This window comes from Carcharhinus amblyrhynchos, chromosome 30 (genome assembly GCF_965287045.1).
Source record: "Carcharhinus amblyrhynchos chromosome 30, sCarAmb.v2.hapA, whole genome shotgun sequence".
Classification (NCBI taxonomy): domain Eukaryota; kingdom Metazoa; phylum Chordata; class Chondrichthyes; order Carcharhiniformes; family Carcharhinidae; genus Carcharhinus; species Carcharhinus amblyrhynchos.
In genome coordinates this window covers 29209246-29233614 of record NC_137353.1, presented here as the reverse complement: position 1 = coordinate 29233614, position 24369 = coordinate 29209246, and the positions used below count along the sequence as shown (strand labels likewise).

The following is a 24369-nucleotide window of genomic DNA, read 5'->3' as shown; positions in this document are numbered from 1 at the left end:
CTACTGGATGAAGCCACACATAGGTTGGAGAATCATCTCCGTCCCAGGACATCTTTGCAGGAATTCCTCTGGGTAGTGTCCTGGGCTCCACCATCTTCAGCTGCTTCATCAATAACCTTCCTTGTATCATAAGGTCAGTATTGGGGATGTTCATTGATGATTGTATGATGTTCAGCACAATTCTTGACTCTAAGTTACTGAAGCAATCCATGTTCATATACAGCAAGACCTGGACAACATTCAGGTTTGAGCTGATAAGTGGCAAGTAACATTCATGCCACATAATTACCAGGCAATGACCATCTCCAACAAGGAAAAGTGGCACTCAAAGGCATTATCGTTGCTGAATCACCCACTAACAACATCATGAGATTACGATTAACCAGGAACTGAACTGCATCATTCACATATATACCATGGCTACAAGTGCAGCTCAGAGTCTTGGAATCCTATGGTAATTCACTTCCTGACTCCACAAAACCAAAAGGCACAAGTCAGGAGTGTGATGGAACAGTCTCAATTGCCTGGATGAGAGCAGCTCCAACACCACTCAAGGAATTGGACTCTTTCCAGGACAAAGCAGCCACTTGACTGGCACCCCTCCCCCACCTTAAACATTCACACCCTCCATCACTGATGCACAATGTTGGCAGTGTATTCCATCTACAAGATGCACTGCAACAACTTGCACCACTTCCACAGCACCTTCCAAATCTGCAAATAAATACAAAAGGTTGGCGGTGTACTGCAGCAGCATACTGCTCTTAGATCTCAGTTTCAAATCCAGCGTACATAAACAGGATGAAATCCTCCTATAACTGCTGGCTGAAATATTCTAAAATGAGTTTGGATGGAACAAATCTGGTTCCAGTTGGATATGGGCTGCAATGCAAAGTTGCTTAATATTGTTGACAACATCAAAAAGACAATAAGGGATATTTTTGGAAAGGGGACAGTATGTTGTTAAAGTAACTAACTACAGACCAAGCTCATACAAATGTTGTAAGAATTTAAAAGTTAGTACTTTTCCATTGTGCATGCCAACCTCAACATTTCTCATGTCCCACAGCCCTGGTACCTGTGTGCCGGGTTTTCCTGTGATCCTGTATCATTTCATTCACAGTAAGAAGTCTCACAACACCAGGTTTAAGTCCAACCGATTTATTTGATAGTAAACTCACAAGCTTTTGAGGTTTGCCCCTTCGTCAGGTGAATGGAGAGTTCTGGCCTCAGACAGAGCATATTAAGCACAGACAGTTTACAGATTACTGATTAGAATGTGAGTCTTTACAACTAACCTGCTATGCTTGCATTCTAAATCAGTAATCTGTAAACTGTCTGAGAACGTGCAAACTCCACACAGTGACCCAAACCGGGAATCGAACCTGGGTCCCTGGTGCAGTGAGGCAGCAGTGCTTGCCACCATGCTGCCCCACTCTTACTATAGCAATGACATGGATTTGCAGAATTATACAGCTTAGAATGCAGCAACTCAGTCCATCACATTTGAGCTAATGTCTTTAATGGAATGAACCCATTACTCCAATTCCCCTGTTATTTTGTCTGAGGCCCGAACTCTCCATTCACCTGACGAAGGGGCAAACCCCAAAAGCTTGTGTGTTTACTATCAAATAAATCGGTTGGACTTAAACCTGGTGCTGTGAGACTTCTTACTGTGTTTACCCCAGTCCAACGCCGGCATCTCCACATCATTTCATTCACGGCAGCATTGATTACATCAACCGTAATGGTGTCTGCACCACGATTCATGTGGCGTTCTTTCATTAGAACCCACAGTTAACAAGAAAACTGAAAGATGTGTTCAAAATTATGAAGGCTTGTTTTGAAAGGTAAAGAAGAAAATTATTCTCTTTGGTCAGTAGGTCAGTAACAAGGCAGGGTGGGGTGGTGGGGGCCAATTAAATTTAAGAATATCACTGGAAAAACAGATCAAGAATATTTTTTAATAAAAGTCTACTTCCCAGGTCAGAGGCAGAAGCACAATGCATAACAAAAGGGAAGTGGATATTTATTGTGAATAGTCTATACCAAAATAACAGGGGAACTGGAGTAATGGGTTCATTCCATTAGAGACATTAGCTCAAATGTGACGGACTGAGTTGCTGCATTCTAAGCTGTATAATTCTGCAAATCCATGTCATTGCTGTAGTAAGAGTGGGGCGGCATGGTGGCAAGCACTGCTGCCTCACTGCGCCAGGGACCCAGGTTTGATCCCCGGTTTGGGTCACTGTGTGGAGTTTGCACGTTCTCCCCGTGTATGTGTGGGCTTCCTCTGGATGCTGCAGTTTCCTCCCACAGTCTGAAAGAAGTGCTGGTCAGCTGTATTGACCCGAACAGGCACTGGAGTGTGGCAGCTAGGGGAATTACACAGTAACTTCATTGCAGTGTTAATATAAGCCTCACATCTGACTAATAAATAAACTTTGAGAGTGAAGAAATCTTCATTTTGAAAGTATACTTAAATTGAATGAAGTGCATTTACCCACAATGTGAATTATAATTAATGTAAAAATAAACTTCTGGCTAAATGATTTCCTTCCTTAGCAGGTTATTGGTGCCTTTAGTTACTGAGCTACAGGGTAATATTGGCTGGAAGACATGTAAAAGCTCATTTGTTTTTTTGCTCCAAGAGTTTATTTAGTCAGGGAACAAAATAATTGCCTTCCAGTGAGAATAATAATAAAACACCTACCCTAAGGAACCTACTTGGAAATGCATTTTACCAATATTTTACTGTCAATGCTTCTTAGTAAGATTTGGAGAATGGGTTAACTCTTCTCAACTGAATATTAAGAGAAGCCACTAGGTGTCAGCCTTTCCTTATTTATACTCATCCTTCAAATCAAAAGGCACTGACTGTCCATTCTAAACTTTATCTGTACAGTAGAATGTTGAAGTATCAAAGGCTAAGATTCCTGTCAAAAACTTACATACATATGGATCCACCAGCATGGATGCCTAGCTCCCAAACAGAGCAGATTTGAGGAGTCTTATAGCCTAATCCTGCTCCTATTTCTGATCTTCTGTCTGCATTTTCCCTAGGTAGTCTATTTGGCATTCCTGAGCCTGGCTTGCTTCAATATTTTAGCTTGCTAATTCAATCAGCCAGTTTCCTTTCTGTGACTTTCAATCAATGCTGATTGGAAACAGGTTTTATTTTAATCCAAGCACCTGGTGTTAGCACAACTTTTATAGTTTTCCAATGTGATAATCAAGCTCAGATTTTCCATTTGTTTTTCAAACCTTCAGACATCTTTCTAGTAAAAGGAAGTTTTAAGAATTCTTGTAAATGGTCTGCTCAAATTTCATGCTTGCTGTCAGATCCCCAAGTCTACACAAGATGAAATGAGTCAAGGTAGGATTGACACCTTGGAATGATTTCTCTGCCAGTGCTATAACAAACAACTGCAAGGCATTAGCAAGTCACCTGTGGGAAAATGTAGTGCTCTAGCTGGCCTTTGTAGTGACACTGTAAATAAATTATGAAGATTTCTATGGCCATTTATTCTTGTAAATGTGCTCAAAGTGGTGCCTGACAGAATTAGGAGGCTTACTTACAACTCAGTGCTGTGTCCAAGTGTTGCCTGGCGCATTTCATAAGAACATAAGAACATAAGAAATAGGAGCAGGAGTAGGCCATCTGGCCCTTCGAGCCTGCCCCGCCATTCAATAAGATCATGGCTGATCTGTCGTGGCTCAGTTCCACATTCCCGCCCTCTCCCCATAACCCTTAATCCCCTCTCTTATCAAAAATTTCAATGGGAGAGATGGTGGCAGAAGATAATGTCAATGGATTAGTAACTCAGAGGCCCAGGCGAATACTCTTGAGACAAGGGTTCAAATCCCACAATGACAGCTGGTGGTATTTAAATTCAATTAAATTTGAATTGAGGATTGAGAACTACCTGTTAGTAATGGTGACATAAAACCATCCTCCCTTTAGGAAAAGAATTCTGCTATTCTTATCAAGTCTGAGATGCTGGATCCACAACAATGTGGTTGACTCTTAAATGTTCTGAAGGGCAATTAGAAATGGGTAACAAATGCTGGCCTCGTCCACAAATCCACATTCCATGCAAGTATATTAAAAAAATTATAGGGGTGATTTTCAGCCCACATTCGCCATCAGAAAAGAATGGCGACATTGGAGGAAAATATGGCATGAATTGGGAAAAGTGATTCACGCCAGCAAGATCGCGTTTCTCACTGGCAAGATCATGCTTCTCAATTTTTCTTGCCTCTTATAGGTGATGTAACGAGGTTCCTGTCCCCCCATTTGAATGTATTAATGTACGTATAAATGCTCCACTCCCCTCTGCAGTATCTCCTCTCAGACTATTGAAAGCTTGCTGATGTGAAGTCACATCGGCGAGGTTCACGACAGCTTTGTGAAGATGGAAAGCAGTCGAGGGGATCCAGCCAGGGGCGCCAAGGTTAGTATAGCCCCTGGAGAGAGAGCAACATGCCCCAGGTTAGCTACATTGTAAAGCTTATTCTTCTTAAAGGTAGTGATGCTTGCTGATGCTATTCTGTACGAATAGCAGCTCATGTGAAATGTTATGAACCCAGGCAGTCAATGAATGGGAACTGTTGGGAAGAGCTGTAACAGATTACAACCAAAGGCCTAATCCTGTTCTCATCAAATGCCCAGACATACTCGCTGTCCAGCAGGATGACTCACTGAAGAATACCATTCCCCCCAAATCCCCCTTCTCCATTCCACCCACCCACCACCACCATCGAACACAGAGATGCTGAGACTGTTGCAATGCCCCTACTATCAACTTGAGGCTGTCTGCCTTGCACAGACCACAGATCAAAGCTGGAGCCAATCTGGTCCAGATGAGGCAGTCAGGAGGGTACTTTCAATTGACCTACATTTCTGACAGATTTCTCAAACAACTCTCAGCAATGCAATGAAGCGAGTAGCTTGGTTTAAGGGTTAAAGAAAGAAAGAAACAGAACACTACTGGACATGAAAATTTCTAACTCTGGACAACACCGTTTGAGCTGAACAATACATCTACTTTAACAAGAAATATCTCAGGTTTCCTGCTAAATCCTACCTGAGGGTATCCTGCAAGTTGTTTCCTCTTGAGAGGGCAATCGAGCGGAAGAAGCCCTGAACAGCAGGTACTGTATACAGCAGCAATGTCTTTGACAGTTCCTACATTGGCACACACAGAACATAGCTATGTTAAATAAAAGCAAAAAACGGCAAGTTCTGGAAATCTGAAACAAGAACAGAAAATGCTGGGCAAACTCAGGAGGTCTGGCAGCTTATGGACTTCTTCAGAGCTACATCTCCCCCAAGTGTTGCATCAATATGACAGCACCATCTGTAAAGAGAACTCTACTGGTCTTCAGACAGCTGAACAGGAACCCCTACATGAAATAACTCCACAGAGGACTCTGATGATCATCTGAACTAATATTCATTTCTGGAATTTGTGTTTCTGCCCAGAACATGAGGAGAAAGTGCTATCTCGTAAAGGATCCAAATGGTAACTCTTTCAAAAGCTTTGTTAAAAATCCTCTGCTATTACGTCCCTTCCTTTATCATTAAAGTTCTGTTTACAAATCCACAGTAGAGTTAACTCTGAAGTAATGATGATTAGCAAAATGGCCGACTTCATATTCTCTCCTATTTACTGAGGACAGCCAGCAAGGGGGTGCAGTCTTCACACCAGTATGCAGGGTGAAAACTAGGCAATTATTTTATCAGGGCTTTTGCTCAAACAAATGTAAATACTGAGGGTGTTGGAAACTTGAAATGAAAACAGCTCATGCTTGAAACAGGTCTGACAGCATCTATAGGGAGAATTTTGCTCAGTTAACTTTTCAGATTAATATTCTGATGAAAGGCCGTTGACCTGAAACGTTAACTCTGTTTCTCACTCCACGGATGCCACCTGGTCAACCAAGCTATTCCTGCATTTTCTGTTCTTACTCCAGTGCAGGAGTTAAGCACTACTCATTGTCAGAAATGTTGTCATTCAGGAGACACGATAAACGGAAGTCCTGTCTGCCTGGGTCAAGGTGGATACCAAAGATTGCAGGCATTGTTTAGAAAGATTGAGAGTTCTTCCAGTATCTTCGTCAACGTTCTTCCCTCGCAACTAACAAAAACCCAGAATGGTTAATCTGATTGTTCAATTGCTTTTGATGGAGCATTGCTGATATGGAGAGGTTACTACATTTAATGACATTACAAGCAATGCACTTCAAAAAGAATCTCACTGGGTGAACTGCTTTGATGTTGTGGTAAGGCATATCAGGTAGATAGTGGATCCCAAGAAAAAGAATTTGTGGAATGTTTAAGATTTTTTTTGCAGCAGCCTGTGATAGAGCCTACGAGGGAACAGGCAATTCTGGATTTGGTGATGTGTAATGAGGCAGACTTGATTAAGAACTTAAAGTGACGGAATCCTTAGGGAGCAGTGACCACAATATGATAGAATTTACTCTGCAGTTTGAGAGGGAGAAGGTGGAGTCAGAAGTAATGGTATTACAATTAAATAAAGGTAACTAAAATGACATGAGGGAGATGCTGGCCAGAGTTGGATTGGAAAGGGAGCCTAGCAGGGAAGACAGCGGAACAGCAATGGCAGGAGTTTTTGAGAGTTATTCTGGAGGCAGAACAGAAATTCATCCCAAGGAGGAGGAGGAAACATGCTAAGGGGAGAATAAAGCATCCATGGCTGACAAGGGAAGTCAAGGACAGCAGAAAAGCAAAAAAAAAACGTATACAGAGTAGCAAGGATTAGTGAGAAGCCTTTAAAAGTGAGTAGAGGACAACTAAAAAAAGCAATATGGGGGGAGAAGATGAGATATGAGTGTAAGCTAGCTAGTAATATAAAAGAAGATAGGAAGAGCTTTCTTCAATATATAAAGGGTAAGAGAGGCAAAAATAGACGTTGGACCACTGGAAAATGAGGGTGGAGAAGTAATAATAGAAAACAAAGCAATGGCAGAGGGACTGAATAGTTCAATCTTCATGGTGGAAGACACCAGTGGGATGCCAGAGCTCCAGAAGAGTCAGGGGGCACAGGTTAGTGTAGTGGCCATAATTAAGGAGAAGGTTCTGGGGAAACAAAGGTCTGAAGGTGGATAAATCACGTGGACCAGATGGACTACATCCCAGGGTTCTAAAAGAGATAGCTGAGGAAATTGTGGAGGCATTGATAGTGATCTTTCAGTTATCACTGGAGGCAGGGAGAGTACCAGAGGATTGGAAAGTAGCTAATGTAACACCGCTGTTTGAAAAGGGAGGGAGGCAGTAGACAGAAAATGATGGGTCGGTTAGCCTGAAGATTTTAGATTGGGAAGATTTTAGAGTCCATTATTAAAGATGAGATTGCAGAATTCTTGGAAGTGCATGATAAAGTAGGACTGAGTCAGCAAGGCTAGGTCATGTCTCACAAACTTGTTAGAGTTCTTTGAGGAGGTAACAATGAAGTTAGATAAAAGAGAACCAGTGAACATGATTTATTTAGATTTCCAGTGGCCTTTGACAAGGTGCCACATAGGCGACTGTTAAATAAGTTAAGTGCCCATAGTGTTAAGGGTAAGATCCTGGCATGGATAGAAGATTGGCTGACTGGCAAATGGCAGAGAGTGGGGATAAAGGGGTCTTTTTCAGGATGGCAGCCAGTGACTAGTGTGTGCTTCAAGAATCAGTGCTGGGACCACAACTTTTCACAATGTACATTAATGATTTGGAAGAAGGAACTGAAGGCACTGTTGCTAAGTTTGCAGATGATACAAAGATATGTCGAGGGACAGATAGTATTGAGGAAGGGTTGGGGGTGGTGCTGCAGAAGGACTTGGACAGGTTAGGAGAATGGGCAAAAAAGTGGCAGATGGAATATAATGTGGAAAAGTGTGAGGTTATGCGCTTTGAAAGGAGGAATGGAGGCATAGACTATTTTCTAAATGGGAAAATGCTTAGGAAAGCAGAAACACAAAGGGACTTGGGAGTCATTGTTCAAGGCACTCTTAAGATTAACACGCAGGTTCAGTTGGCAGTTAGAAAGGCAAATGCAATGTTAGCATTCACGTCGAGAGGTCTAGAATACAAGAGCAGGGATGTATTCTGAGGCTGTATAAGGGTCTGGTCAGACCCCATTTGGAGTACTGAGAGCAGTTTTGGGCCCCATATCTGAGGAAGGATATGATGGCCTTGGAAAGGGTCCAGAGGAGGTTCACAAGAATGATCCCTGGAATGAGGAACTTGTCTAACAAGGAACAGTTGAGGATTCTGGTACTGTACTTGGAGTTTGGAAGGATGAGGGGAATCTTATTGAAACCTATAGGATACTGCAAGGCCTGGATAGAGTGGGCGAGGAGAGAGGATGTTTCCACCAGTAGGAAAAACTAGAACCAGAGGGCACAACCTCAGGCTAAAGGGACGATCCTTTAAAACAGAGATGAGGAGGAATTTCTTCAGCCAGAGAGTCATGAATCTGTAGAACCCTTTGCTGCAGAAGGCTATGGAGGCCAGGTCACTGAGTGTCTTTAAGACAGAGATGGATAGGTTCTTGATTAATAAGGGGTTCAGGGTTATGGAGAAAAGGCAGGAGAAAATGGGGATGAGAAAAATAATCAGCCATGATTGAATGACGGAGCAGACTTAATGGGCCGAGTGGCCTAATTCAGCTCCTATGTTTGATGGTCTTATGGCATCAAACAAATGTATTTCTCTTTTTCATACATTTGGCTGGTATCGACAACTTTATTTATTTTTAGCAGATTATACCGACAGACAGAGGAGGTTTAGTGTCAGACTATACCTTAGAACTTCGTATTTTGAACAAGCGAAAGTTGACATTTCCTTGCACCGAGAAATAGATTTTACCTCATTAACCTTTTTCTGTATTGGTGATGGTACAGGGCTGTTTTCATTGCTATCGCCCTCACTCTCACTGTTACTAGCTTCACTGTTTGCACTGGCACCGCTGGCGTGCCTCAGTTTCTTCTTCTCATCACGAGCTTGATTCTGATGCTTGTAGTGGAGAACAGCCTCAAAATTCATCACAGCCCAGGCGTGCCATGCCTATGAAGACAACAAGAGCAAGCCATCTGAATTTATATAAAACTAAATCACTGGCTCCCATGAATTCTTAGAACCAACAGACTTTCTCTTGGAATATTTATAACTTTATACAAATGGATCCCAGCAGCTGCAGGGATTAAAAGCTCATTTCTTTGCTTAACAGGCTTCAGTTTGCACCTTTTCTCTTGATCGTACTGGCACGGTTCCACAAATTCTGGTAGCCTGCTGCAATTTCATCCAAATGAACATTCTTCAAATGTGAGGTTAGGCAATGTGAGCCAAAAGCATCTTGACTGTAAAAGGTTTTACAGCAGAGGACACTCCTGCCCTCACCTGATACTTGCGTTTTCTTTCCAGCAGGAGCCCACTGGCAAAGACAGGGAACGGAAGACCTGGTGGATTTTACTCTCCTAACTCTGGGGAAAGGGAAGTATGACTTGTCGTCAGGTAGCATACAAGTTACAAAAGGCGAACACGAGAAAAAATACTTTTTTTTTACGCAACAAGTGGCTAGGATTTGTAAAGCACTGCCCAGGAGCATGGTGGAGGCAGATGTAATCATAATTTTCAAGGGGAATTGGATCATTATCTTAACAGGTAAAAGGCCAGCCAGTGTAATTTGGAAAATTGCTCTTGCAGAGGACACAAGATATGATGGACCAAATGACCTTCAATCATGCTGCAATCATTCTCTGATTCTATGCGTCAAAATAAGCAACTTAAGAACATCAGAACATAAGAAATAGGAGCAGGAGTAGGTCATCTAGCCCTTCGAGCCTGCCCCGCCATTCAATAAGATCATGGCTGATCTGTTGTGGCTCAGTTCCACTTTCCCGCCCTCTCCCCATAACCCTTAATCCCCTCTCCTATCAAAAAACCATCAACCCGCGTCTTAAAAATATTTAGCGAGGCAGCCTCCACCACTTCAACGGGCAGAGAATTCCAGAGATTCACCACCCTTTGAGTGAAGAAGTTCCTCCTCAACTCCGTTCTAAACCGCCCCCCTTTTATCTTGAGGCTGTGCCCCCTCGTCCTACTGTCCTTTTTTGAGCGGGAAGAGTCTTTCCACCTCTATCCTATCCATCCCATTCATCATCTTATACGTCTCAATGAGATCTCCCCTCATTCTTCTAAACTCTAACGAGTACAAGCCCAGTTTATTCAGCCTCTCCTCATAGCTCAACCCCCTCAACTCCGGTATCAGCCTAGTAAACCTCCTCTGCACTCCCTCCAAGGCCAAAATATCTTTGCGCAGGTGCGGCGCCCAAAACTGCACACAGTACTCCAGCTGCGGCCTCACCAATGCCCTATACAGCTGCAGCAAGACCTCCCTACTTTTATATTCAATCCCCCTCGCTATGAAGGCCAGCATCCCATTCGCCTTCCTGACCACCTGCCGCACTTGCAAGCTGGGTTTTTGCGACTCATGCACAAGGACCCCGAGGTCCCTCTGCACCGTCGCCTGCTGCAGTTTTTCGCCAAGTAAGTAATAGTCCTTCCTACCATTCTTCCTACCAAAGTGGACCACCTCACACCTGCCAACATTAAATTCCATTTGCCATTTCCTGGCCCATTCGCCCAGCCTATCTAGATCCTTCTGCAGACTCTCCACACCCTCCGCACAATTTGCCTTTCCCCCAATCTTGGTGTCATCAGCAAATTTCGACACCCTACACTCGGTTCCCTCCTCCAGATCATCTATATAAATGGTAAAAAGCTGAGGCCCCAGCACCGACCCCTGGGGCACTCCACTAGTCACCATCCGCCAATCCGAATAGCACCCGTTGACCCCCACTCTCTGCCTCCTATTTGACAACCAATCCTCTATCCACGCTAACACCCTACCCCCAACTCCATGTCCCTCGACCTTCTGCAATAACCTCTTGTGAGGTACTTTGTCAAACGCCTTCTGAAAATCTAGAAAGACCACATCCACCGGCTCTCCTCTATCCACCACCCTAGACACATCCTCATAGAACTCCAGTAAATTTGTCAGACACGACTTCCCTTTAACGAAACCGTGCTGCGTCTGCTCTATCAAGCAATTCCCTTCAAGATGCCTCGCAATTTCCTCCTTAATGACAGATTCTAACATTTTACCTACTTCTTTCGGTTTGCTTTAAGCTTACCTTGTACCAGTTTCGGTCATGTTCTGTTGCAGCACTGTAGTACTGAAGGACCTTTGGAATGGTGCTTTCGTTGATTCCCTGAAGGTTTAGCTGCCATTCACCCAGCTTCAGAAAACACCTGCAGACAAACACTGCACATTTACTACAATGAAACAATCAATTTGAGAGACAGGGTTTTTTTTTCAGCATTAGCTGTAATCTATTTATTCTACTCCCCTGCTCTTAGTGTCCACTTTGTTGGTGACTGAGAGATCAATATTTCTTGAACTTTCAGAACTGGAATTCACACCACAAAGACTCTGAATTTTGTGTGTTAAAAAGTACAGTGAAGTATCACAATTACCTGCTTAACCTGGACTTATCAACATTGTTTTCATTACATCAGTCATAAAAATAAGTGTCATACAGTCATTCAATATTGCGATGTTTACTATAATGGTGTTCATCACAGATTTCCAGTTCTGTGGTCTGCACATGGCACTTTGTCATTTCCTCCTGTGCTGTTGAGGTGATGAAACCACAACCCGGGATCTTTACTGTTGTGCCCGCAGCCCCCCCATCCCCCCCAAATGCCTGTTGTATTGCGCTGTAGTCCAAGTCCCCTGTGTCCACTGTCACGACTGGGGGCTCCAAGTCCCTCATGTCCACTGTCACGACTGGGGGCTTCTTCAGCTGCCTTTGCTTCCCCTCCATCCTCCCTTCACTCCCACCCTCAGTCCTTCTTCACCTGGCTCCCATTCTCACACCCTGTTCTCACTTTTAAAGTACCCGGTGAGGCTCCTCTTCGCCCTTACTCCCCCTACACAGTGAGCATGAAAGTCTTTGGACTCCTTCAGCTGCTCCCTGCACCAACCAATGTATGCCACTAGATGGCAGCAGTCACTCCAAAATGAGGCAGCTGAAAATTGTCTTTGCATTTTTAAACCATTTCTTTGATCTTTAAAAATATTTTGATTCATTAAAGTAGGCATTTAAGAATATGCAGGATTTTTACTTTTTTTTTCTGACGGAAAAGGTCCTAACCACAGTTTTTAGACTGATTGCAATGGGAAAATCTGGTTTGCTGAACATTGTTACATTTAAAGTTGCACTTTTCAGGAACGCAATCATAACATGAAGCGGCTTGCTGTAATATTTAGCAGTTATCCCCCGAAGGTCAGAGAATGCCAAGCTCAGAATTTACTGGGGTTTTTTTTGTACTCTGTTACTTTAAAGTGTCAAAACACTCCCAAATGAGTAGAAGGTTGGAGGAAATCGCAGTCTTGTATATCCTAAAGTTGAGACATTATTTATTAATGTCACAAGTAAGCTTACATTAACGCTGCAATGAAGTTATTGTGAAAATCTCCTAGTCGTCACACTCTGGCGCCTGTTTGGGTACACTGACGGAGAATTTAGCATGGCCAATGAACCTAATCAGCACGTCTTTGGGACTGTGGAAGGAAATCAGAGCATCCAGAGGAAACCCATGCAGACAAAGGGAGAACATGCAGACTCTTCACGGACAATGACCCAAACCGAGAATTGAACCCGAGTCCCTAGTGCTGTGAGGCAGCAGTGCTAACCATTGTGCGCTGAAATACTGATTTATTAAAATAACATATCAACTATATTTATCTCTAAAAAGCAAGTAAATAGCCAATGAGGGCAAATCCAGAAATGCAACTTTAAGTCTTGCCTGGAATACCTCTTTAACCCCATCACAAAAAAGTGCAAAATAGCCAATTCTACTCATTGGATGGAGGTCATTCCTCTAGCATTCCAAATTTCCCAATTTAGCAGCTAGTTGTATTAGGCATCCCTAATCGACTAATTTATCCGGCAGGATCCAAATAAATTAGTGGATAAATTTAGATTCAGAAGTATGGGTAATAATGTGTTAAATGTGTGGAAGCTTGCAGATGCAGACATGTATGTTATCCAGTTCCCCCACCTAACACAAATTTGTTCAAAGGAAAGTCAGGTGTACCCACCAATTTGGTTAACCAGTGACTGATGAATAAACATGAATGCTTTAATAACTGTTTTCAAAGTGAAAGACTGTGTGGCGATTTCTGTCTTGCTTTACTCAAACCCTGTGATATGTATTCTCAATGGGACATGTTGGTTCTGTTAATTTACTGTAGGGAGGCATTTGGGGTTGATGTTTTCATGAGCTCAAGTTTATGGGGACTAGCAATATCTACTTGTTGCCTTACAATCTCTTTCTTTGGATTTATTGTGCACAGTGGAAGCTTGTTAAAGGTTTGGTCAAGTTCCCTCCCCAGTGGCTCAGCAAGCAAATAAAGCAGAAGGTGCATCACTGAACTGTGTTGATCAGGAAGATCCCTGGTTTAAAGTGCTGCCAGTTGGGGAGGAGAGAGGCGCAGAGGGTAGAGGGTCTTACCCTGGTTTCCATTGCTCCCAAGATAAGGAGAAAAGGAAGATGGAATTCTCATTATATAAAAAAAAGTGACCCCCAGGATTTTCATACACGTGAAGTTTGAAAAGAGGATTGTGATTAGTTGTAAACATGCTGATGACACTGACTACCATGTGGGGCAAGGGCCATGAAGAGGACCAGCTGTGCTGTTGAAATTGTCTCCAACATGAGCCACTACTTTCTGCAAAGGAAAAAAGTGAAATAATTTCAAGTTTTGAAGGACCACACGGTGGCAGAATGGTAGAACTGCTGCCTCGTAGCAGAGACCCGGGTTCAATTCCAGCTTCGAGTGATTGTCTGGGTGAAGTTTGGAAGTTCTCCTCATGTCTGCGTAAGTTTCATCCGGGTGCTCAGGTTTTCTCCCAGATTCCAAAGATGTGCGGGTTAGATCGATTGGCCATGCTAAATTGCCTCTTCGTATCAGAGGGATTAGCAGGATAAATGTGTGGGTTACAAGATAGAGCCTGGGTGCGACTGCTGCCAGTGCAGGCTCGATGGGACAAATGGCCTCCTTCTATACTGTAGGGATTCTATGATTCTATGAAGCCAACAGGCAATTTAATAAACATGCAATAACACTAAAGTGATCCCACCACCTTGACAATTGCTTTGATAGCCTGTTATATTTTAGAAAGTGTAACAGTTAACTTCCAAGGCAATAAATCTAGAATGACTCAGCCTCTATTGTTTTTGATTACACTAGGCATGGAAAATTCTAAAATTGATTTCATTCTTAGGGTGGTTTTAAAAGAAACAACATACTTATTAAATTATTGTACTGAACTGGAAATGGTCCACATGCAATGACATAGGATAAATTTTCAGCTCTGAGTTATATGTAATTTAGTATATTAGAAAATTAGTTGGAAAACCACAGGCTTAATTTGATGACAATGAACTTTTGCATGGTCTCTTTCCACTGGCTGAGATCCATGCTTTTATTAACTGGATCCAAAAAGTGCAATAAATTGGATCAGTCTATTATTTTGAGCGTATTTATAGATAAGCAAGCTAAAAACAAAAGACAGAGATTCACATCTTCTTCCCTTAGAAATAATTATTGAAGGTTTATTCCTGTTCATTTACAAAGCTGTCAGTTAAACCATCTCTACATTATGACTACCATCGACACAGTTAAACTGGTGGACCGACGTGTTTCCCCTTCATCTTGATTTATGCCTCATGAATTTGGTAATATAGCCAGTGGCATTGATATTCTTTTCCATCCTTTTAAAAGTTATGTACAACCTGCTTAACTACTATTACAAAAGCAAAAATACTGTGGTTGCTGGAAATAGGAAATATCAATAAAATGCTGAAAAACAATCTAAGGTCAGCAGTATTTGTGAAGGGAGAAGTGGAGTTAATATTTGGGTTCTGATAAAAGATTACAGACCCAAAACCTTTCTGCGCAAACACTGGCAATTGAACACCTGCCCTTTTAATTCCTCCCTTTTCACGACCCAAGGTCTCAATTATGCTGTAGTTCTTTACAACTTAACATTAAGTTCAACAGCTTTGGATCGCAAACTTTTTTCCCATTCTGCTTTGTGCTTCTTTGGTTGTTTCAAGATTTATTCTTTCATTTTGCTCTTATTTCTTTTGCTTTATTTTCAGGTGGCAACTATTCAGCAATCCTTACCTTCACAACATCTCTAGACACTTGTGTTGTATCTTTACTGGTGCCACTGCCACTCCCATTGGCCTTGCATCATCTTATTTAATCACAGACCTTGCCCTTTGATCTTATTCCTGCTCTCCCCCTTTTGCTTGCTCAAAATCAATAGCATTTCTAACTTTCCCAGTTCTGATGAAATGTCAGAGATCTGAAATGTTAGTTCTGTTTATCCCCCACAGATGCTGCTGAGTATTTCCAGCATACTTTTGTTTTATTTCAGATTTTCAGCATTTGCAGGTTTTGCTTTTAGCCAAGTATCATTTTGCTGTTTTCTTTTTCGTATTTGTTCATGGCTTGTGGTCACTTGCAGGCCAAGTCAGCCTTTTTTGCCCATTCCCAATTTCCTTTGAGAAGGTGGTGGTGAACTACTTCTTGAACACCAGTCTATGTGGCATAGGTTGCAAGGTGACCAAGGCTGACATGTTAAAACTGAAGGATTTATAATATTTCAAAAAGGCAGGAAGCCACCAGGAGAAAGTGATGGGTTAGCCTTGCTAATTAAGAATGTCATTTAGCACCATAGTGAGATGAGCTCAGTTTGAAAGAGCTAGGGTAGAGGTAAGAAATAGGAGAGAGGAGGTAACGTGTGGGAGCACTTTATTGGCCCACTAACAGTAGTTTACCGTAGGTCAGAGTACACAGGTTGAAATAATTGGGATGTGTAAGAAAGGTTATGCAAATAATCATAGGTGACTTAAATTGACATGTAGGTTGAGCAAATCAGATTGGCAAAGATAGCCTGGCAAATGGGCTGATTATTCAGGACAATTTCTTCAAGCACTATATTCTAGAGCCAACCAAGCAGGAGGCTACTCTAGATCTGGTAATGTGCAATAAAACAGGATTAATCATGGTAATGAGGCCTCTAGGTGACAGTGATCATAACATGATAAAATTTTAAGTTCAGTTTAAAGGACAGGATATGGGTCTAAGACTAGTGTTTTAAACTTAAAGTAAAAGGGTATAAAGGCAGAGCTAGCTAAAGTGAACTGGGGAAACCAGGTTAAAAGGTAGGATAGTAGAGATACAGTAGCAGATGTCCAACCTGATATTTAACAACTCTCAAACGTTTTTCCCAGTGAGAAGGAAAGTCTATGGGAAGAATGCATCATTCTCCTTATTCATTCATGGCTAAACAAGGAAGTTAAAGACAGTATCAAGTTGAAAGAAACACTGTACAAATCTGCAGGCTAGTAACAGGTCAGGAGATTGATCAGATTTTAAGAATCAGCAAAGAATAACCAACGAAAAGACATTCGGTGGAAGTGAAAGCTAGCAAGATGAAAGCATATAGTACAAATTTCTACAAATATTTAAATACGAAAAGAGTAACTAAGACTAGTATTGGTCCTCTAGAGACCGAGTCTGGGAAATTGATAATACCAACATATGAATTAGAAGCAGGAGTAGGCCACTCAACTCCTCAAACCTGCTCCACCATTCAATAAGATCATGGCTAATTTTACTGTCATTTTCACATTCTTGTTTACCCCTGATAACCTTTCAACCTCTTGTTTACCCCTTACTTTTCTCAAAGATATTCAAAGAATATCCCATCCCCACCGTACTCTCCTTTGTTTAAGCACAAGACACTGGTATTGGATTTTACTTTCTCATGCTCCATCTGTATTTTAAATTCAATCATATTGTGATCGCTCCTTCCGAGAGGATCACTAACAGTGAGATTATTAATTATTCCTATCTCATTATACAGGACCAGATCTTGGATAGCTTACTCCCTCATAGGTTCCATTACATACTGTTCTAGGAAACTACTACGGATAATTCTATGAATTCCTCCTCAAGGCTGCCTTGACCAACCTGGTTTGACCAATATTAAAATCCCCATGATAACTGCCGTAATATTTTTACATGCATCAGTTATTTCTTTGTTTCTTGCTCGCCCCCACCCTGATGTTATTATTTGGTGGCCTATTGACTATGCCTGTCAGTGACTTTTTCTCCTTACTATTTCTAATTTCCACCCAAATGGGTTCAAGATTTTCTCCATGGAACCTATGTCATCTCTCACTGCTGCCCTGAATGACATCCTTAAATATCAGCATCACACCACCTCCCTTACCTTCCTGTCTGTCCTTCCGAATAGACTGATACCCTTGGATTTTTAACTCCTGGTCGTGACCATCCTGCAACCATGTCTCTGGAATGGCCACTAAATCATACTCATTCATGATGATTTGTACTGTCAACTCATTTACCTTGTTTCAAATGCTACAAGTATTTAGGTAAAGTGCCCTTACGCTAGTTTTTCTACCTTCTTTTTGAATCCTACCCCCTCCATTAATAACATCTCCTGAATTATCCTTCCTTTTAATTATTTTTCATAATTTTTCCATGCAGTTGAAACCTCCTCCCCACACATTAACCAGCTGCTTTGCTTCCCATTAACCATTATACTTCCCATAGTTTTACTCCCCCTCCACCCCAAGGAACTTTTTTCCCCTCATTTCGGCCTTAAGTAGTTGACCCCTCATTTTTAAACAGCAACCCCTAGTTCTAGATTCTGCCACAAGAATCATAGAATCCTTACAGCACAGGAGGCCATTCAGCCCATCGAAACAGCACAGGCAACAATTCCATTCAGGCCCTATACCTGTAACCCCATGTACTTACCCTATTAATCCACCTGAAACGAAGGGGTATCTTACTCTGCTAAACCACAACGGTGATCCTAAGATGTTCAGAACAGTCGCCAGAAAAAAAAGTGAAACCACAACAGTGACTGCTGCAACCTTTGTTGTGCATAGTATTCCCATTGTTTAACTGTCAGATTGGTTTACGTGGGAGCAAAAGTTGCCAAAGTTCCAGAGGACCACAGGCCACTCTCCCCCTTTTAGAGAGAGAGCACGCTGACTGGTGATAATTTAACCCGAGGATCACCACACCTCAGGCAAGGGGCAAGGTTGAGAAGGTGGGGCCTTCATGAATAACCTTAGCCAGCATGGGAATTAAATCCTGCTGGTGTCGCTCTGCATCACAAACCAGCTGTCTGACCAACTGAGCTACCTGGTAGCACTCTTTTGGAAGGATGGGGTTTTTTCAAGCCTTATTCTTGCACTTGTCCATAGTCTGGATCGTCATTTAGGGCTGCATTGAACCATGCTGCATTTGTCAGAGGTGTTGCCTTTTTGTATGAGCTATTAACCCCATCTGTTGCAAAGTTATTTTAGTAATTTATTTACACAATTAATGTGTAATGGGATTAATTTACAATGTCAGATTGCTACTTTGTGTTAAAAACGTTACAAATATTTAACGGAGTGGACATGGAGAAACTACTTCCTCTGCTGGGGAAGTCATGAACACAGCAAAATGGTCTTAAAACTAAAGGTAGACTGTTCAGAAGGAGAAAAAAAAACACATTTTCACACAAAGGGGAGTAGAAATTTGCCACTCTCCATTCCCCCAAAGGCTGCTGATATTAGGACAATTGCAGCTTTCAAGACTGAGTACGGTAAGAGTATCAGGGGATATACAGCTTAAATAGCAGAGAGAGAAGACAAACAGCGATTATTCAGAGAGGGACTGTGTGTAAATTGTAAGTGCAGACACACTTAATTTTATTTCCATGCAGCAAAGCAAGAAGTTAAAATATAGGCTAACTAATTCAGTAATGTTTAATGAAACTTGGTAGTTTACAGACCAACATAAAAAGGAAAATAAAAACCTTTTAACCTAATAATGAAGATAGAAAAGCAGTGAATATATATAGTGTTGTATGAAGCTGGAGCCTGAATTATGTCCATAGCAATAATGTCTTTGGAATGCTTCATAGATTTTGGTTTAGTGAACTCAAAATCGGACGGATATCTTGAAATTTATCTGCAATATATCTGGAAATTTACAACCCCAAACATTTCACAATGAGCTCAGGCTGATCTGTTTGGGACAATGTCATATAACCTCAATTTTAGTTGCCTTTAAGTGAGGGAAGGCCAATTTTTACTCTACATTCTTGGAATATACATCATGGTGCAAAAGGCATTCTGACCTTCATGGTAGAGAACACAGAAGTACAAGGCTACCTTCAGCTGAAATTAAAACATGCTGTAGAGTTTTGATTTCTATAAACACATTGATAATAGTTTGTGGAACTTTGCAAGCAAAAGGAAGTTACAGATTTTCCTATTTCTTTTCCCCAGTTTTTGTCTCCTCCACTCCTGAGGCTGGTGTTTATGCTGACATCTGGTTTGAAAAATAATGGCAGCCCAGTCAACATCAGCAGGTTACTCACTTGAGTCCTTCCTGTTATATTTAATACACTGGTTGAAATATTTCCATAACTGTGTCTGCTATATTTTAACAGTAGTGTGTTGATCAGAGGAAATTAAGCACATGTCCACAGTTTCCGCTGGTCACTGGAAAGCAGGCAGAAGCAGGAAGAGAACTGCCTCCAAAACATGCATTTCTGTAACAGCTTCGGCATACTCAAGGCATCACCAAGTGTTTCACTGTCAATTTAATGATTTTAAAATGCAGTTGTTTATTTTGTAGGCAAATGCACCAGTCAATTTGCAAATTCCCACACACAGTCATGATCTCTTTCGGTGGTGCTGGGAGAGGGAGGACAGTTGAGCAGAAGCATTCCTCTTTTCAAAATAAATGCCATGATCTTTTTATGATTATCTTTTATGCCGAACTGAACAAGTAGACAGACTCTTTGCTTAATGGCTTATTCAAAATTCAGTGCCTCCAATCACACAACATTTTCTGTGTCAGTCTGGTTCAGGGCATAAGAGACAAATGTCACTGGAAAAGTTAACATTTTTGTAGCCCTTATGTGTAGACACAGATCTTGAAGCATGTCACAGTGCAGAGTTATAAACACACAAGAACAAAGCTGCGGTCTACACTGTACCTAAAACCATTAGCTGCAGAATGTTTAGCTTTTAGATTTCACACTTCCAATAACTTCTGAACCTGCAAATACCCATAGGATCATTCTGTCCATGACTATTTGTCATGCTTTTGCTTCACCCTGAGCGTGGTCTACCATTTGCACATAACTATGCTTGACACAGGATAACAAAAAGAAACTACATATGAGCAAAACCAATCTGACTTTTAAGGAATGTGTCTGGTTTTGATTGATTCGTGACTATCTCTCTCCATCTCCTCACAGCACCAGAGTATGGGGAATGAGGGACTTGCTGAATATGGAGTAGCTGAAGCAGATAGGACTGACACATTTAAGAGCAACATTGAAGCATACATGAAAGAGAAGGAAATACAGGAATGTGTGGATAGTACAGGGAGGGAGTACAGATGTAATTATAGTGGGAGAAATCTCATATATCAATTGGACCAAATGGTCTGTTTTCTCTGTTGTAATTCCTCGATTTTGACATTTCCCCATAATCTTTCTTTGACTCCAGCTCAGTGATTAATTCTTCTCATATCAGCAAAGTGCTTTGGGATGTTTTGCTACATTGAAAGTGACGTATAAATTGATGGCTAAAAGGCACTTTCGACACAAGAGGCAAAGCTGAACAAAGCATCTTGAACAAATGGAGGCTATTTATATATTTTATCATATAATAACAAATGATTGCACTTGAAAGTACCTTATTTTGTCTTAAGGGCTTTGAGATGTTTAGCTGTGATGTTATCTAAGCACAAGTCTATCTTTCTTTCAATAGCGTAGGAATACTGAAAATCAAATCAATTTTGTTTCCCATCAAATTCTTGAGAGGCAAGGTTATTCTACAAGAAACATATTGTCAAACACATTCAGAGCAAAATATTTCCACATGAAATGAACCTGCTTTGTGATAAACATTGAAAAAAATTGGAACTCTGGATTATAGTTGCACACAAATTACCCTATTCATAAAAATAATTTCTCTCTTGGAAGATTTTCAGGGTATTTCAAATATTCCCTCAATTTCACATTCTGCTGCTTTCTAATAGAGGTGCTTATTAAATCATAGCTGATATATCATCTTCCATCTCAATTTCGGTTCTCTGCTGACATTGATTAGTTTTGTCAGGCACACAATAGCTCCTGAGTCAATCCAACTACAGATCATTTAGCTTGGATGTGCAAATTTCAATTTTTTTTCAGATTTATTCATGGGATGGGAGCACTGTTGGCAAGAACATCATTTATTGCCCATTTTTACTATCCTTGAGAAGGTGGTGGTGAACCAAACATCTTGAACCACTGCAGTTGATGTGGTGTAGGCGCACCTAAAGTACTGTTAAGTTGAATGATCCACCCAGTGACAAAGAGGGAATGGCAAGATACTTCCATTTCACGGTGATGCGTGATTTGGAGGGGAACTTGCAGGCAGCGGTGTTCCCTTGCCTTGTCCTTCTAAGCAGTGAAGGTCACAGGTTTAGAAGGTGCCATTACAGGAGACTTCTCAAGCTACTGCGGTATATTTTGTAGATGGTGCATACAGGTACTGCCACGTGCCAGACAGAATTAATGTTCAAGGTGAATGGGGAGCTGATCAAGTGGACTGCTTTGTCCTTGATGGAATTGAGCTTCATCAGCATTGTTGGAGTTGTATTCATCCAGCCAAGTGACGAATATTCCATCACACTTTTGGGAGGACAAGGAGGGAAGGCCACAGACTACAAACGTATGTATTTCATTACAGACTTTCTACCCACATCAGACTATCTAAACTTGATGGAGGGAGCAATTCACTATGAAAGCTTGCCCACCTACAGCAATATGTTTCTCCATTATCCCACAAATAATTCTCAGTGAATTTCCAAATCTCATTATTTCTTCTTTATGTTCCGCCATGCCATTGTTTTGTTTCTCAGGCACTTCCAGGATGAAAATAGAACTAGTTGACATTTCATTAGTTAATTTCCATGGAGTCAAGTGAAGAAGTGAAGGGAGACTGGACTTATTTGAAAAGATTTTTGCTTTGCTGAACAAAAGGCTTAGATGCCTGAATCTTCAAGTCACATACTTACTCAAAAGAACATGTGGCTGTTTAAGGAGCCAGGTTGAAACTAAGTGATCAGTACTCCCAGAAAGTCACCTTTATAACCTCTAGATTAAAAACTGACATTGAAAACCAAATCCATTAAAAGGGGCATGAATGAACAGAATGTTTCAGTGAAGGCAAGCCTGTCACTCTGTAAATCTTCCACTACAGAATTATTTACATTATACCATGAAACTACAAAGTATGAAAGCAATGTGACTCGCTATTTAATGAAAGAAACACACACATTTCAACTGCATATTTGGAATAACTAAACAGAACGCCATTATACAAGAACTCAATACTCATCATTGTTTACCAATCTTAAAAGAGATATTGTGCACCAAAATAACAGTTTATAAAACATGTGGTTTTAGATTGAAAAGGGACTCACATGCTAGTGCTAGAATTACTTTGGAACGTTACAATCTATGGCCAGATACAATTCTTTACATACTTTATACTTGACAGTTACTGCCATTCTACTAAACTATATTTTTCCAACCCATTTATTTCTTGCGTGCATATTTCTTCTGGTTTGTCCTTCTTAATCTACATCTGCCTCTCTATTCCTGAAACTGTTAACTAAAACAGAATTCATTTTCATTGAATCAGGGTGCAGAAGAAGGCCATTTAGCTCATTGAATCTGCACCTACTCGGCTTTATCCCTGTGACACCATGTATTTACTCTGCTAATGCCCCTAACCTACGCATCTTGGGACACTAAGGGGCAATTTAGTAAGACCAACTAACTTAACCCCTGGGCGTCTGTAGTCCTCCTGAAACTCTCATGAAGCATTCGTCATGTATAAATCCAGAGGTGAACACAGACAACGCAATCAATCATGCTGGACATTATGATCAAGTCTGATACATGAACACTGGGTAAGAATTGTATGTTCAACATTTAGTAAGAGTCACTGGAGAATGATCAGCACCAGGAACAGTATTAAGGTGAAATGCATACTCAACTGCTGCCCAAGAGATCAATTAATAAAACGCATTCTTGGCAATTAAAGCTGACCATTTTTTCATCTGTACCACTTAATATCACGAGTCTGGGTGTGGATGGTGGGTAGTTGGCAGCGAGGAAGGGGCATTGTAGCCACAAGAACATTACTCACCTTTATTGCACTGTCTTCCTTTTGCAAATACCAGTTTAGTTTCGATTCATGGTTTTATTTATTATGAACCTTGTGGCTTATACTCACAAGCCAATCTCCCAGTGATGTGAATCTCAAGATTTGTCTATCATTCCACTTGCACAACAGCCTTTCACAATGATAACAAAAGGTAACAAAAACAAAAACAATCTGCGGGATGGCAGCACAGTCGTTAACATTGCTGCTTCTCAGCTCCAGGGGCCTGGGTTCGATTCCCGGCTTGGGTCACTATCTGTGTGGAGTTTGCACATTCTCCTCGTGTCTGTGTGGGTTTCCTCATGGTGCTCCGGTTTCCTCCCACAGTCCAAAAATGTGCAGGTTGGGCTGATTGACCATGACAAAATTGCCCCTTACTGTTCTGAGATGAGTAGGTTAGAGGGATTAGTGGGTAAATATATAGGCATATAGGGGTAGGGCCTGGGTGGGACTGTGGTCGGTGCAGACTTGATGGGCCAAATGGCCTCTGTCTGCACTGTAGGGATTCTATGATGATTCTATGAATTTGCAGTATTTCAAAAGCTGAAATATACTTGTAGGGCTTAGTTATGATTCAAAAAGTGGAGTTACATTAGTGCAATACAATTGATTCCTTAGATGCATTAAATATCAGTTTAAGTTTATTTATTAGCATCACAAGTAGGCTTACAGTAACACTGCAATGAAGTGGCTGTAAAAATCCCCTGGTCGCCACACTCCAGCAATTGTTCAGTGCACTGAGGGAGAATTTAGCACTGTCAATGCACCTAACCAGCACGTCTTTCGGACTGTGGGAGGAAACCGGAGCACCCAGAGGAAACCCACATAGTCAGAGGGAGAACTTGGACAGTGACCCAAGCTGGGAATCAAACCCAGGTCCCTGGCACTGTGAGGCAGCAATGCTAACCACCTTGCCACTGTGCCACCCATTATAAAGCTAGCAGCCTGCATTTGTT

General features: G+C 41.4%; 1 protein-coding gene across 4 annotated transcripts in view; it reads right to left on the bottom strand.

Moving 5' to 3' along the window:
• mtor (mechanistic target of rapamycin kinase) overlaps positions 1 to 24369 on the bottom strand; it is a 283244-nt gene that overhangs the window by 32710 nt on the left and 226165 nt on the right. For 3 of the 4 annotated variants that reach the window (XM_080215404.1, XM_080215407.1, XM_080215405.1), the window contains 3 exons: positions 11206 to 11323; positions 8879 to 9076; positions 5088 to 5188 (listed from right to left, as the gene is read on the bottom strand). In XM_080215404.1, the coding sequence (XP_080071530.1) occupies positions 5088 to 5188; positions 8879 to 9076; positions 11206 to 11323 (417 nt within the window). The remainder of the gene's footprint in view (positions 1 to 5087; positions 5189 to 8878; positions 9077 to 11205; positions 11324 to 24369) is intronic. The other variant, XM_080215406.1, reaches the window with a different exon arrangement.